Here is a 12,946-nt window from a genome sequence, read left to right on the forward strand (position 1 = left end):
CCCCGGAGCCAGAGAGCCCCACGTGCGGGCCGTGCTCGGGCGCGGCGGGGGCGCTCGGCTCTCGGGCCCCCCGCCCGCGGCCCTTCCGCGCGTCCGGCGGCCCGCGTGCTCCGACTCCGGCCCCTGCCCGGGCGGCCGCCTCCCCAGCCCCGGAGGCACGTCACTTCCTTCCCCAAACTTTTTTCTTTCTTTCATTTTTTTTTTTTTTTCCCGAGGAAATGTCTCTGCAAAAAAAGTTGTCCTGCGGGGAGCGGGGAGCCGGGCGCTGTGGCTGTGGCTGCGACTGGGCCGTGGGGTCGGGAGGCGGCGGATCGGCAGGGACCGAGGCAAAGGCAGGGGCGCGAGCGACGCCGCTGCCCTCCTAAAGGCGGTAGCGGCCGGGGACCGGCTCTGCGGACAGGGCGCCGCGGGCGCAGCCGGCTGCCGGAGCGCGCAGCTCCTCGGCGGCCCCTGGCGGGGCGACCCCCGGCGGGCCCCCTCCCACTCCGGCTCCGGCGGCCTCTCCGCCTCCCCCTCCCTTTCCTCCTCCCTTCCCCGTCTCCTCTTTCCCCCTCCCTCTTCTCTCCCCCCCACCCCTCGCATCCCGGCCTGTGGTCCTGCCCTCCTTCCACCCCCTGCCCCCTCCCCCTCTTTCCCCTCCCCTCCCCGCCCTCTTTTTGCCCCCTCCCCGTCAGCTCAAGTCCAAGGGAGTCGCAGCCCGGGCGGGCATTCGGTCAGTCCAGCTGGCGCCCTCAGCTCGTGCCCAACGCACTCTGACAGGCTCCTCGGACTCCCGTCGCCCGTCCTCGCCCTTCGCATCCCCGCAGCCCCGGACCGAACTTCGAGCCACACTCCGAGCCGACCTCCGACCCCGAGCTCCACCTCAGCCCCCGCCCCGACCCCAGCCCCGTCCCCGGCCAGGGCTTCGGCCCGGTCCCGACCCCGACCGCAGCGATGGCCATGGCGAGAGTCTCGCCCCGGAGCCTGGACCACATCGACCTGTCCACTCTGAGGGTGAGTGAGCGCTCGCGACGCGTGCGGGCGTCCCGTCTAAGCGCGCGCGGTCCGCGCCCGGCACCGCGCTCGGGAGAGGCTGGGACTGGAGCCCCGCGAGGATCGAGGCAGGGCGCGCGCCCCTGGCCGCCTCCCTCCGGGGGTCAGCGCCCGGCTGTCCCTGACTGCAGCTTCCCGGGACCCCGGCTACTTCGGTGTCTCCGGGGTGCCGCGCTCAACTTCTTTCCGTGTGTGTGTGTGTATGTGTGTGTGTGTGTGTGTGTGTGTGTGTGTGTGTGTGTGTGTGCTCGCGCGCTTTCCCTGGCCGCCTGGCTCTCCCTGACTGGGGCACGGCTTCCCTGGACCTCGGCTATTTCGGTGTCTCCAGAGTGCCGCGCTCAACTGTGGGGCGTGTGTGTGCGCGCGTGTGCGTGTTTGTGTGTGTGTGTGTGTGTGTGTGTGTGTGTGTGTGTGTGCGTGTGTGTGTGTCTGTGTCTGGTGTGGGAGATGCTAGTCTCCCTAGAATCGATAAGATTTCAAGCTCAAAGGGAAAGCCAAAGAATCTATAAGATTTCAAGATGTCAAGCTCAAAGGGAAAGCCAAACCCTCTCTCTTTCCACTTGGGCTAAACTGAGGCTCAAAGAGAACATGTGATTTGCCCTTGATCGCACAGGTAGTAAAACAGCAGTGAGAATTAGAACTCCAATCCTCTGACTCTAAATCCAGCGCCTTTTCCACTGGGATTCTCCCCCCCACCCCCACAACCACACACACACACACACACACACACACACACACACACACACACACGGGAGAGGAGTGGGGTGGGGTACGGGGCTCAGAAATCCACTTTAGAAGGAACCAATTCTCCAAAACGAAGAGATTCTAGCAAACCAACGGAAGCATTCCGATTTCTCCAAAGCAATAAGTTCGGCAAGTTTCTCCCTCTTGTAAGAGTTGCTTCTTTTTGCTTTGAGTTCGTTGCGCGTTTGCAGAGAGAAAGGTCATACATAGCTGCTTGAGGGTGGGGGGGGGGGAATCTGCCTCGCCCCCCCCCTCAGGCAGCCTTGTAAGAGGTTGGGGGTTTCACCTGTGTATATTTCCTCCCCCACCACCACCACCACACGCCTGATCTTTCCTCATTAGTAATTTTGATTTTGACAAAAGCATTTCTTTCTCTGGAAACCAGTTCTGGTGAAGTTTGGGCTGTTCAGGTTTGTGGCTCTCCCCCCTCCCGTGCGTGACCTTTATGAAAATTAATATAGTAACATAATAATTAGCGCAGCACCTGGCCCACTGTAAGTACTCAGTCAGTGCTCCCTCCACGAGTAGTCTGATTTGGGAAGAACATTTCTTTCCCCTGCAGTGAGCCTCGCGCTTTCTCACTGGCCCCCACGAAACACATTTACTGAGTTCTTTTCCCAAGTTGTGACTCTATTCCCAGCCTCCCTTGAATGCGAAGGGCAGCTGAGAATCGCAAAAGCGGCAGGCAGGCAGGCAGGCAGGCACCTCGGTGGAATGAGTGCAGGGTAACTTTAAGAACGGAGCATTTGATGCTTGTCTGTTTTGAGAAAAGCTAAATATTAACCTTATGTGAAAGGACTTTTGAAAATCCCATTGGCATACAGAAGTATTACTGCACTCTGATGACATTTACAGACTGCCCCCTTTGTATTTAGGATTGGATCCTGCCAGTCGAAAAGCAAAATCAACGAACAAACAAACAAAAACCAACCGGCCAAACGAAGGAAGACTGAATCTATCAAGAGTGTTCCCTCTGTCATTTTCTTATTACATATATAGTGAGATTAAAAAAAAAAGGGGGGGTAGCAAGTGGATAATAATTTAGCAAAGTTATCTTATCCATGAAAAATCAACATTCATTGTATTACAAATATCAGCACTATAATTGCTAATGCTGTTTTTAAACTAAAAACAGCTTTTTTTTTTTTTTTTAAGCTCAATTTTGTTTTTCTGGCTCCACTCAGAAAATGTCCCATTTCTGTTCTTCATTATTTTCAATTCAATTCCACAAGCCTATATTAAGTACTTATTACAGGTGACAAATAATTGTGTTGAGCTGTGGAGATGCAAAGAAAAAAAAAAAAGAAAAGAAAAGAAAAACAGTTTCCTCCTCATGGAGGTTATTGGGGGGGACCACAAATCGACAAAATAATTTGGAAGGTGTATCTTGGAGGGTGTGGACTAACACCCTGAGGAAATCAAGAAATGCCTCTATATAGTAGGTGACATTTTAACTTAAGGGGAGCTAAGAATTTAAAGAGACCAAGGTCAGGAGAGAGAGCATTCTGGGTAGGGGGAACAGTTTGTGCAAATGTTTAGAATTGGGAGATGGGCACTGCAGGTGTTGCTTTTTAATCCTGAACAGGATTTTCAAGGTCAGTTTAGACGCCCTCCCCCATGAACCCCCCAATGAAAGAATAAAACCAATGGGAAAAAAAAAGTTGAACGAATGCAGCCCTTTTTCTTCATGTAAGGGAGATAGAAAAAGCAAACTAGGGCAAATATGCAAAACCACAGACAAGCAAACCGAATAAACTATTTTCTAAAAATGACGAGAGGAATGGAAAAATCCTCATGGAAATGATGGGGCAGGGAATTCCAAACCCAAGGAGAAGAGAGGGTCTTGTTGCCACACACATTAAAGAAGAAAAAAAAAAAAATGGAAGAGAGCACTGACTGGATTATGTCCTTGGTCCTGGTCCCCTGATTTCAAATTTAGGACCGAGAAGAGAATTACTCACATTATGTATCACTTTATTTCTTTTGTATCAACTCTTATTCCTCCTGACAATCCTGTGATACTTGTAAGGGATAAAAATATCACCCCACAGGGTCTGACACACAGGTTCTTAAGAAATGCTTATTGATCGATCACTGAACTTCATTGTAGAGATATAATTTTGGCTGGGGGGGGGGTCTTGCCCAGGATTCAGAGCTGGTAAGGGTCACTGAGCCCAAGTCTCTTGTGCCAAATCTAGTGTTCGTTCCACCACCCCAGCTGCCCCTCCCAAGTAGATAAAGGAGATAGCATTCGTCTTCAAAGAGGAGCCACGTGCAATAATAGTCTTCTAGGTATAAATAAATTAGATTGTCATCGCAGTGGTGGGAAAGAGATTTGTAAACCAACCCTTTGGCACCCAGCTTAAGAGCCTAAACTAAATGTGACATCGTCTAGATTCGAGTTGCAGCTACTCCACTCAAGGCTAGGACAAACCTTCATTTTCTAATTTTTTTTCATTCTGACTTGTCATATTTTATTTGATTTTCATCAACTTTTAAGCTTTAGTGTTGAGAGAAACTAAGGTTTCCTTTAGGTTTAAGTTTTCCCAACTACTTTAGCCATAGATTTGCCAAGTTCTCTCAATCGACACACACACACACACACACACACACACACACACACACACACACACCCCACATATACACACCCTAAAACTTTTAAGATGATCCTGGATGAATTTGCTATTTCCTTGGCAAAATATCATCTTGGCTCTGTACATTTCATTTTTTTTGGGGGGGGGGTTCAATGTACGTGATTTATTTCCTGTGTTTCTGGAGAAATATAATGTCACTGCTTTTTGGAGCACCCTACAGATGATAAAAATAAGCAAGAAAATCGACATATGGTAAGATGCATTGTAATAATTACCCTCCAAATGATGAATGTGCGGGTCAAACCTTGTCAACAGAAAGTATAGGAGCTTGGCGGTAAGCTAGAGAGGGTGGGGGGACAGACCAGAAAGGTTTGAAAGTGAATAAAGGGAAAAATAGATGAGTGAGATCGGCAGGGACTCGGTTCAGTTAAAAGTTCTGTCCAATTGTCCAGGTGACAATGTCCAGCCAAGCAAGGACGTTCCAAGGATCGAAGGTAAAGTCCAGCCGGAGAGCCTCAATAGTTTGATCCGGGCCCACCGCTTCCCTTGGGGATGAGGAAAAGAAGAGAGGGTCTCTAAGGGCTTTGCTCGTAGATATTTTTATGAAAGTCAGAAGATATTAAGTGTGATTTCATAGCAAAATGGCAGGAGAGGCAGCTTGACACAGTCGACTCGAAAGTGTCAGCCTTGCCTTTAGCCGGAGAGATAGAAAAATCTGAATTCAGTCCTGCTTCTGACACTGACACGGGCTGGGTGATCCTGAATAAGTCACTCTTAGTGCCCCAACAAGTTCTCCTAAGAGCTGGTTTCAAACTGGTGCCTATGGGCATTGGTACAGGGAGTTTCCTCTGTACGTATTCCTGCACTGATAGGATTGCAAGTTTAGTTTCTCCAAAAATAGTAGAGGAGAGAGAGAGACAGACAGACAGAGAGACACACACAGAGAAAGAGAGACAGAGACAGAGACAGAGAAAGACAGACAGAGACAGACAGAGAAACAGAGACAGAGAAAGACAAGAGCTCCAAAGAATTCTGACACGTGTCTTGAAGCTAAAGAAAGCATAGAATAACAGCTGGAGGCCCTCGCAGAGGTCATCTGGTCCAGTCTCCTCATGTCTGTCACTAAGGCGTGGCGCGTTTTCACCTCCAGCCCAGACGCCATTGGGAGCGGGGCCGCTGCCTTGCCCGTGGATCCTGGTGATGTGGCACGGAGGGCTTCCCAGCCGTGCGAGGCGCTAGCCCTTTAAGCTCCGAGCATCTCTGGGCTCGCAGCAGACCCGCACTAGCCGAGAGTCGCGGGCGGCCCAGGAGAGGCCGCAGGTTGATGAGTGATGCTGTTCCCGCTCCTCGGCTCTCCACGCCGGTGTTCTGTCCGGCTCTAGAGGCTCGGAGGAAGGCAAGGACTGGAGCCGATGATTCCTCCTGCCATTGCCTTCTATTTTTATGTTAATGTACCTGCCATGTCTCCTAGTCCCCCAGCGCACTGCCCAAACCTGTTCTCTGCCCTTCAGTCACTCCCTGCTCCCGTTTCACCCAGCCCATTAACCCCTCCTGCTTATTCTGGACCCTCCACCTCTCCTAGACTCCAGAGTCGGCTATTTTCGTGCTGGAAAGGGCACGGGCTTTGGAGCCAGAGATCCCAGTGACCTTAGGCTAGGGACTTTCCCCTCTCCGGGCCTCCCTGTCTTAATCTCCCCCCTTACCATGTAACTGTGAATACCTCCTAAGGTTCTATTCTTGCCCTTTTGGAGTTCACGGTTTTCCATGACTTCAGCTACCACCTATGTGAAGAAGTCGCTCAGCTTTCTCCCATGTGCAGCCTTCCCCTCACTGTGGGTTTTCTCTTATGTTCCCGGGATGGCCGGGGCCCCTTCCCTTGGCTAGCCTGCTGTGGGTCCGAGGCTTGCGGGATCTGAATCAGAGCTCATCATTTTCCTCCTTGGACTAACTGCTCTCCGTTCCGGCCACCAATGTTACTGCCATCTTTCAGTGTCTGGAACATGAAGCTTGGTCTTATCTGGGACTCTTCTCCCTCCTTCATTTTCCAAATCCAAGCCGTCACGTCCCCCGTTTCTTCCTTCCAGATGAATTGAGGTTAAACCGACCTATGGTTTGGTCACTTACTCCTTAGCGAGTCACTTTGGCTCTCCAGGTCTCAGTTTCCCCCTCTGTAAAATGATGGGATTCGACTAAATGATCTCTAAGGTCCCTTAGAGCTCCAACTCTCTGATTCGGTGACTCTTTGTTGATCCCTGTGTGCCTAGAATAGTACAACAGCTGACTTTCCTTCGACCAGGCTCTTTCGTCTTCTAACCCACAAAATTCTCGTTTTCTTAGGCTAATTTTAAAATCGCAGTGCCTTGAAATACTAATAGCCGGGGGAGGCAGCCCTGAAATGTCCTGAATGTCTGGTAAACTCAGCCTGGTTGTCTGTGTGTGCAAAAGTGTAACAAAACCTCCCATGTACAAATGGGATTGTTTTTTCTTAGACAGAACCTATGATTCTATTGACGGAGGAAACTCCCTGTACCCCTGCAGATCGAACTCTGCTCCATTAGGGCTTCGGGAGGCAGAGTGAAGCCAAGTACTAGGGTGTCAAAGCTGGTATGTGTCAGAGATCAAGATTTGAACTCAGGTCTTCCTGGTTCTGAGGCCGGCTCTTTACCTACTAAGCCATTCTGCCTTTTATGGAATTATTTAGAAAATTCTTTAAAAGAACTTCCCAAAAGACAACATAGCATAGCAGATAGTATACTGGACTTAGAGGCAGGAAGACCTGGATTCAGATACTCCCTCTGACACTAATTTATAGCGTGTCAGACATTTATCTGTCATCTCTAACTTCAGTTTCCCTTCTGTAAAATAAAGGAGTGGGTCGGATCCCATGGCGCCTAGGATCCCACCCAGCTCAAATCTCTAAACCAATAACTTAGTTGTTGTTGTTGCCGTTTTTAACCAGCTCTTGAAGTCCCCTATGGATGGGGTTTGCTTGTTTATGGTCGTTTTCCTTACAGATATAAGAAAACCGTGGCAGGGAGAAGACCTCAGACTCACTCTCAAGGTAACACTGCAGGCAGGGTAATTGACCCAAGCAACCCCCATGGCTTGGAAGACTTGGAAAAAAAAGCCTTGAAAGATGGATAGCTGTTTATTTTCTGAAATCAAACATTCCTTCGTAGATTTTGCTTAAGTCTATGAAATTTCCGTTTTTTTTTTTTTTTTTTTTTGTGTGTGTGTTTTTTTTTTTGCCTCTGACTGCAGGTCAGTGGTAAAGTTGAGAGAACTCCCTCTCACCACTGTCCTAGTCCATGGCTTAATCCTTCTTTAAAAAAAAAGTTAATTTATTTTTAGTGTTTTAAAGTTATTTTTAGTGTTTTCTTTTTGTCACTTAATAGTTTGTTTTTTATTTTTCCAATTTCATGTAAAGAAGTTATCAACATTCATTTTTTTTAAGTTTTCACGTTCCAAATTTCTCCCCTTCCTCCCTTACATCTCCCGTCCCCAAGACAGCAAAGAAATCTGATATAGTTTATCCTTCTTTTTAGACATCCATACCTCACTTAGTGAGGAGTCAGGGGAATATTAGTGGGGAAAAAAAGTCTTGTCTCTGAACAGACAAATTGTAATTGGAATACGCTGCCTCTAAAACATAGCTCTTCTTTTCCCAGTGTTATCTACTGATCTAAGATTATAGAATCCTAGTTCTAGATATGAAATGGAACGCAGAGGCCATCTAGTTCAACTCCCTCATTTTATGGAGGAGGAAACTAAGGTACAGGGTAGGGAAGTGACTTTACGAGGCCAGGAGGATAGTAAGGGATATTGGACTCCTATTCCTGTTACTTCACATTCAATATTATTTCCACTGCACCTACATTGGAGATAAATAGGATAAACCTCAAAGGAAAAAAAAAACAGAGAAGACACACAGGAAAATGTTTTATTTACAAGTTCTAGGAGAGATGTAATTCAATCTGAAACATGAATCTTTCAGACTTCTGCTAAACAGGAATGCTGGAAGTATCAGAACAAATTTTTAGGGAAGAATGTTTCTAAAGTAACTTGGATGTGACTCAAATGAATTCTGAATAAATAGATGTAGACTGGAAACTATTGATTATTTTCTCTAATAGCCAACTTTTGAATGATCATAGCTACCTGTATCCAAATTCAAATGATGATCTCGCTTCATTCATTTTGCCACATGGGACGATGAAAAGCACTTTGGAGAACCCGAACCGGGTTTGTTGTCAAAAAATTCAGAGAAATTCTAAAAAGACTCCTAAGTGGTCCTTTTACATGCAGAAAATCTAGGCTCTAATACTGTGCCTTCTGAGGCCCAAACAAAGAATGGCCCTTCAGTCAGTGACATCAATAGGTATCAACTCACCTAACTGATGGTTTTGACAGATGGCCACAGGCTGATCCTACCAAGTTAATAATGTTTCTCATAAATCTCCCAATGATATCCACAGAAGGATTCTGCTAAGGTGATAAATGGTTCAAGCAGATACAGAACTACACTTTTCATCACATAAATCTCACTATAAGTTATTATAAAAGTAACACATTTTATATCAAGATCACCCCCCCAAAAATGATTTATTTTTACTTCTAGTTTCTTGATTAAGAAAAATTTTCTCCAACTTGGACAATTAAAAGGAGACCTCGGTCATTAAATTGAGTATTGCTGAGGTTGTCTAATGGTGACATTTGTTTTGAAAATAATTTTGGTAAAGAAGGGAACTGCCTTCTCAGATGAATGGGAGCTACATCCAGTCAAGGAGAGGTACAGTTGGTGAGTTTCAAAGCTCAGGTGACACATGCTGTATGAAGCTTTTTCTAATATTGCTCCACCTACCCCTGCCAAAATTACTTTGTGTGTATCAAATGTATCTATCAGTGTCACTTATAGTCAGTTATATGTATACACATTGTTTCTCCTAATGGAATATTAGCTCCTCGAGGACAATGATTAATCTCATTTTTATCATTGTATCCCCAATGCCTAGAATCATGCCTGATATATATATATATATATATATATATATATATATATATATATATATATATATATATATATATATATATATATATATACACATACACACAGATATATATATACATTTGTATATATGTATATATACATTTGACATGTATCATATTTGTATGTATATATATGATACACACACACACACACACACATATATATATATACATAAATTTGATACACACACACAGAGACACACACAGATATGCATTTGCCCAATTGTTTCAGCCACAGAGACTCAGTCACATCTTCAGCTAATGTACACAACTAGATTGAATTTGGATATGAACAACAATTAGATTAGACAGATGTGAACTTCATTTTGAAGCACCGAATACCATGCCTTAGTAGATGCTCACCAAGTATTTGTTGAGCAAATGAAATAGTCCCTTGTTTTCACATAAACCAGTAAAGAAGTTTTTTTTTTTTTTTTAAATAGTGCAAGACGTAGGACATCACAGACTCATCGCATATAAGAGACAAATATAGGACCTTTGACATCATCTGTTTCAATCTTTTCATTTTAGAGGGGAGAAAAGTGAGATCCAATGAGGGGTAAAGGATTTACTCAAGAAACCATGTTGCTTCACTATTTCCATTTTATTAATGAGAAAATTCGGGGCAAGAGAGCTTAAGGACTTTGTTTAATATCTATTTAAACTATGAGTAAATCCTTTTTAAAAAAAATTCTTGGTGTAGTAGAAAGGCTTTGGAATGAGAGGATTCCAGTTCAAATCTTGGCCTTACTCACTGTACCATACTGGACAAGTCACTTCCTCTTGCTGGGTCTCAGTTTCTTCCTCTGTAAGATAAGGAGTTCCGATTTGTTGTCTTCTAGACTGGGAGTGCTTTGTTCAGTGACTAAGTAGCTGCACAAGCAGTGGATTGAGGGCTCTCAAATGCGTAGTATTATGCAAAAAGGTTGGCAGACTTTGATGGAATTAGCAACAGTTAAAAAAAAAAAGAATAACCACATGTACTTAAAATTAAATTGTAAAAATACCAATCTTTTGAGTTGTAACAAGGAAAGTGGGAAAGTTCCATGTCATGTGACTATCTTATGGTCTTCTTGTGGAAAAGATGGAGAGATGGGAACAAGATGACCATACATTTAGATGGCTTTGAAAGTGAATGAAGGGTCAGCCCGGGAATAGTCAGTGGTTCCATATCATCTTGGAAGCAGAGCTCCAGGAGAGGTCCTCGGCACTAGATCTGGAGTCAAAGTACTGCGGAAAGAATCCTGGCTCTGCCCCTCTTACTACATCTATGACCTTGGCTATGTCCTTTTCCTACTTTCCTTTTTCTCCAGGCCTTAATTTCCACCTCTGTAAAAGGAGGGCATTGAATTTGAGGACCTTTTACATCTGACATTCGGTGATTTTTCCATGTGTTTTCTCAATAAATCGGGCCAGTTAAAGACACTATTCAAGTCCTTCCCTAAATATTCAGTTCTTTCTGCTTAAGGGATAATTATATTTTCTCTTCTTCTTACAGGATCCAGCGGGGATATTTGAACTAGTGCAAGTAGTTGGAAATGGCACCTATGGACAAGTCTATAAGGTATCTTTTCATTCATTTGACATTTCCTGTTAAAAACCATTGCTATATCCTGATAATACCATAAGGTAAAATGAACCTTCCTGAAGTTTTACCTGGCTTTGGGAGCAGCATGGGGTTCAAGCTTCTTGGAAGGGAAGAGGGAGACCTGCTTAATGAATTCTATACTCATTATCTCATAGTAAGCCTGCTTGATTCCAAATCTGTCATAAGCCAGTATTTTGGGGATCTTCTATGCACTGGCCACAATCCACTCCCCCGCCCCAGCCAAACCATATGAATTAAAGACAATTAATGAGAATTATTAAGGAGCTACACTATCAAGGAAAATGCTGGGCTCAATACAAATGCACAAAACCTATGAAAAATCCTTCTTATGGAATGATCAAATTTTAAAAATAAACATAAAATAGAGGCTATATTTGTATAGCCTGAAAGGAGGGTAGAAATGGATACCTGTCATATGGGTACTTGGGAAGAGAGAAAGAGCAAAGAAGCTTTTTGGGTAAAATAAGTTAGAGCCGATGGGAGGAGAAAAGTATGATTCTGCCCTACTTTCCTCTCCTGGCTACCTGTAGGGGAAGAGAGTCAGAGCTGAGAGAATAAAGCCCCCAAGCTCCTTCTCTCTGGGCTGTTTCATAGAGAAGAGGAAGAGGAGAGCCAGGAGGTTGCTGTTCTTATATGCAACCAGGAGGGGGCGAGAGAGAGCATGAGAGCTGAGCCAAGCTTCTGCTCTTCAGCTTAATTGGGGGAAAAGACAGGGAAAACCAAACCAAAAACAAAACAAGGACCAGAGACCCCAGAAAGTCTGTTTGCTGCTTTTACTGGGGGTCGGTCATATCTTCCTCCTCGCTAGGATCCAGATCTGCTCATCTCTTTCCCCAAAGCTAACACAATATCTTATCTTCTGCATTTCAAAGTGTGCCAACTCTGAAGGTCAGTGGAGGTGGTTACCTTCTTCCAAAGAAGGAATCAGTTATGAGTTGGAGAGGAGGGGAGTATCTATTAAGAAACAGAAAAAAAACAAACAACTGAGGAGACAAACCTCAATTTGGTCCATGAGGTTCATGAGTAACCGGTATTTTGAATCTGCCTTATATTAGAAAGCCTCATTCTCAACCTGTTGTGGTCCATGCCACCTGCTGGAGACCGCTTTTTCCTGAGACCTGGCTACGGGTCTGAGTGAAGGAGGGGCAATGTTAATGTGCCCCTACTCCCATTCCAGATACAAGAAGGTAATTTAGTGTCAGTCGTTAACTACGAAATCGCCAAGGAGAGCTGAGCAGGCAGGCCTGTAACACTCAATCTCTCCGAAGGAGGAATCAAAGCAAGCTTTGCTCAGCACAATCAGTAATAGCTGGCAATGCTCATCAGTCCCAAAGGAGAGTCCTGGGGCAGCTTAAAGAAGAAAGTATCACAGATCATTTCCAAAACGGACCGCAATCTTCTCTCACCCAACCTTCCAAAATCCTGTTTCTTGTGTTCGGTGAGTGACTATGTATTCTTCAAAAACTTTAAGTGAGAGTCTTTTGAGTTGGGAGCAGTATTGGTTGGGACCAGTATATGCCCAGGATATATTGACTCTGTATAGCGACAGAACTCTTTCCAGGCAGTTCTGACTATAACTTTTCAGTTCAGTGCAGGTCCAGAATTACAGTCCTGCCAGTCACATGACTGTGCAGACACATCATGACTGATCACTTTGCCCACAGATCAATGTTTGTAATTTTGGGGCCGGTTGGGTTACTGCCTAAAATTGTGTTGGGAGTAAAAAGAAACTGATTTAAGATAAAGACAAATGTTATGCTATGGGAATACTTCTGAAGAATTAACTTAGCTTTATATGTATAAGTATAACTGTATGTACATATATGTCATATATCATTTAATGTTGGGTCCTATACAGACAGCCATAAAAATCACATCTTGATGCTGGAAACAACCTTAGAAGTCATCGAGTCCAACTCCC

The 12,946-nt window shown here is 45.1% G+C and overlaps 1 protein-coding gene across 3 annotated transcripts in view; it reads left to right on the forward strand.

Moving 5' to 3' along the window:
- Positions 1–668: 668 nt before the first annotated feature.
- NRK (Nik related kinase) overlaps positions 669–12,946 on the forward strand; it is a 223,645-nt gene continuing 211,367 nt past the window's right edge. For all 3 annotated transcript variants that reach the window (XM_074278578.1, XM_074278580.1, XM_074278579.1), the window contains exons 1-2: positions 669–993; positions 10,915–10,980. In XM_074278578.1, the coding sequence (XP_074134679.1) occupies positions 934–993; positions 10,915–10,980 (126 nt within the window). In that variant the 5' untranslated portion in view covers positions 669–933. The remainder of the gene's footprint in view (positions 994–10,914; positions 10,981–12,946) is intronic.

The sequence above is a fragment of the Sminthopsis crassicaudata genome, chromosome X (genome assembly GCF_048593235.1).
Source record: "Sminthopsis crassicaudata isolate SCR6 chromosome X, ASM4859323v1, whole genome shotgun sequence".
In the NCBI taxonomy this organism is placed as follows: domain Eukaryota; kingdom Metazoa; phylum Chordata; class Mammalia; order Dasyuromorphia; family Dasyuridae; genus Sminthopsis; species Sminthopsis crassicaudata.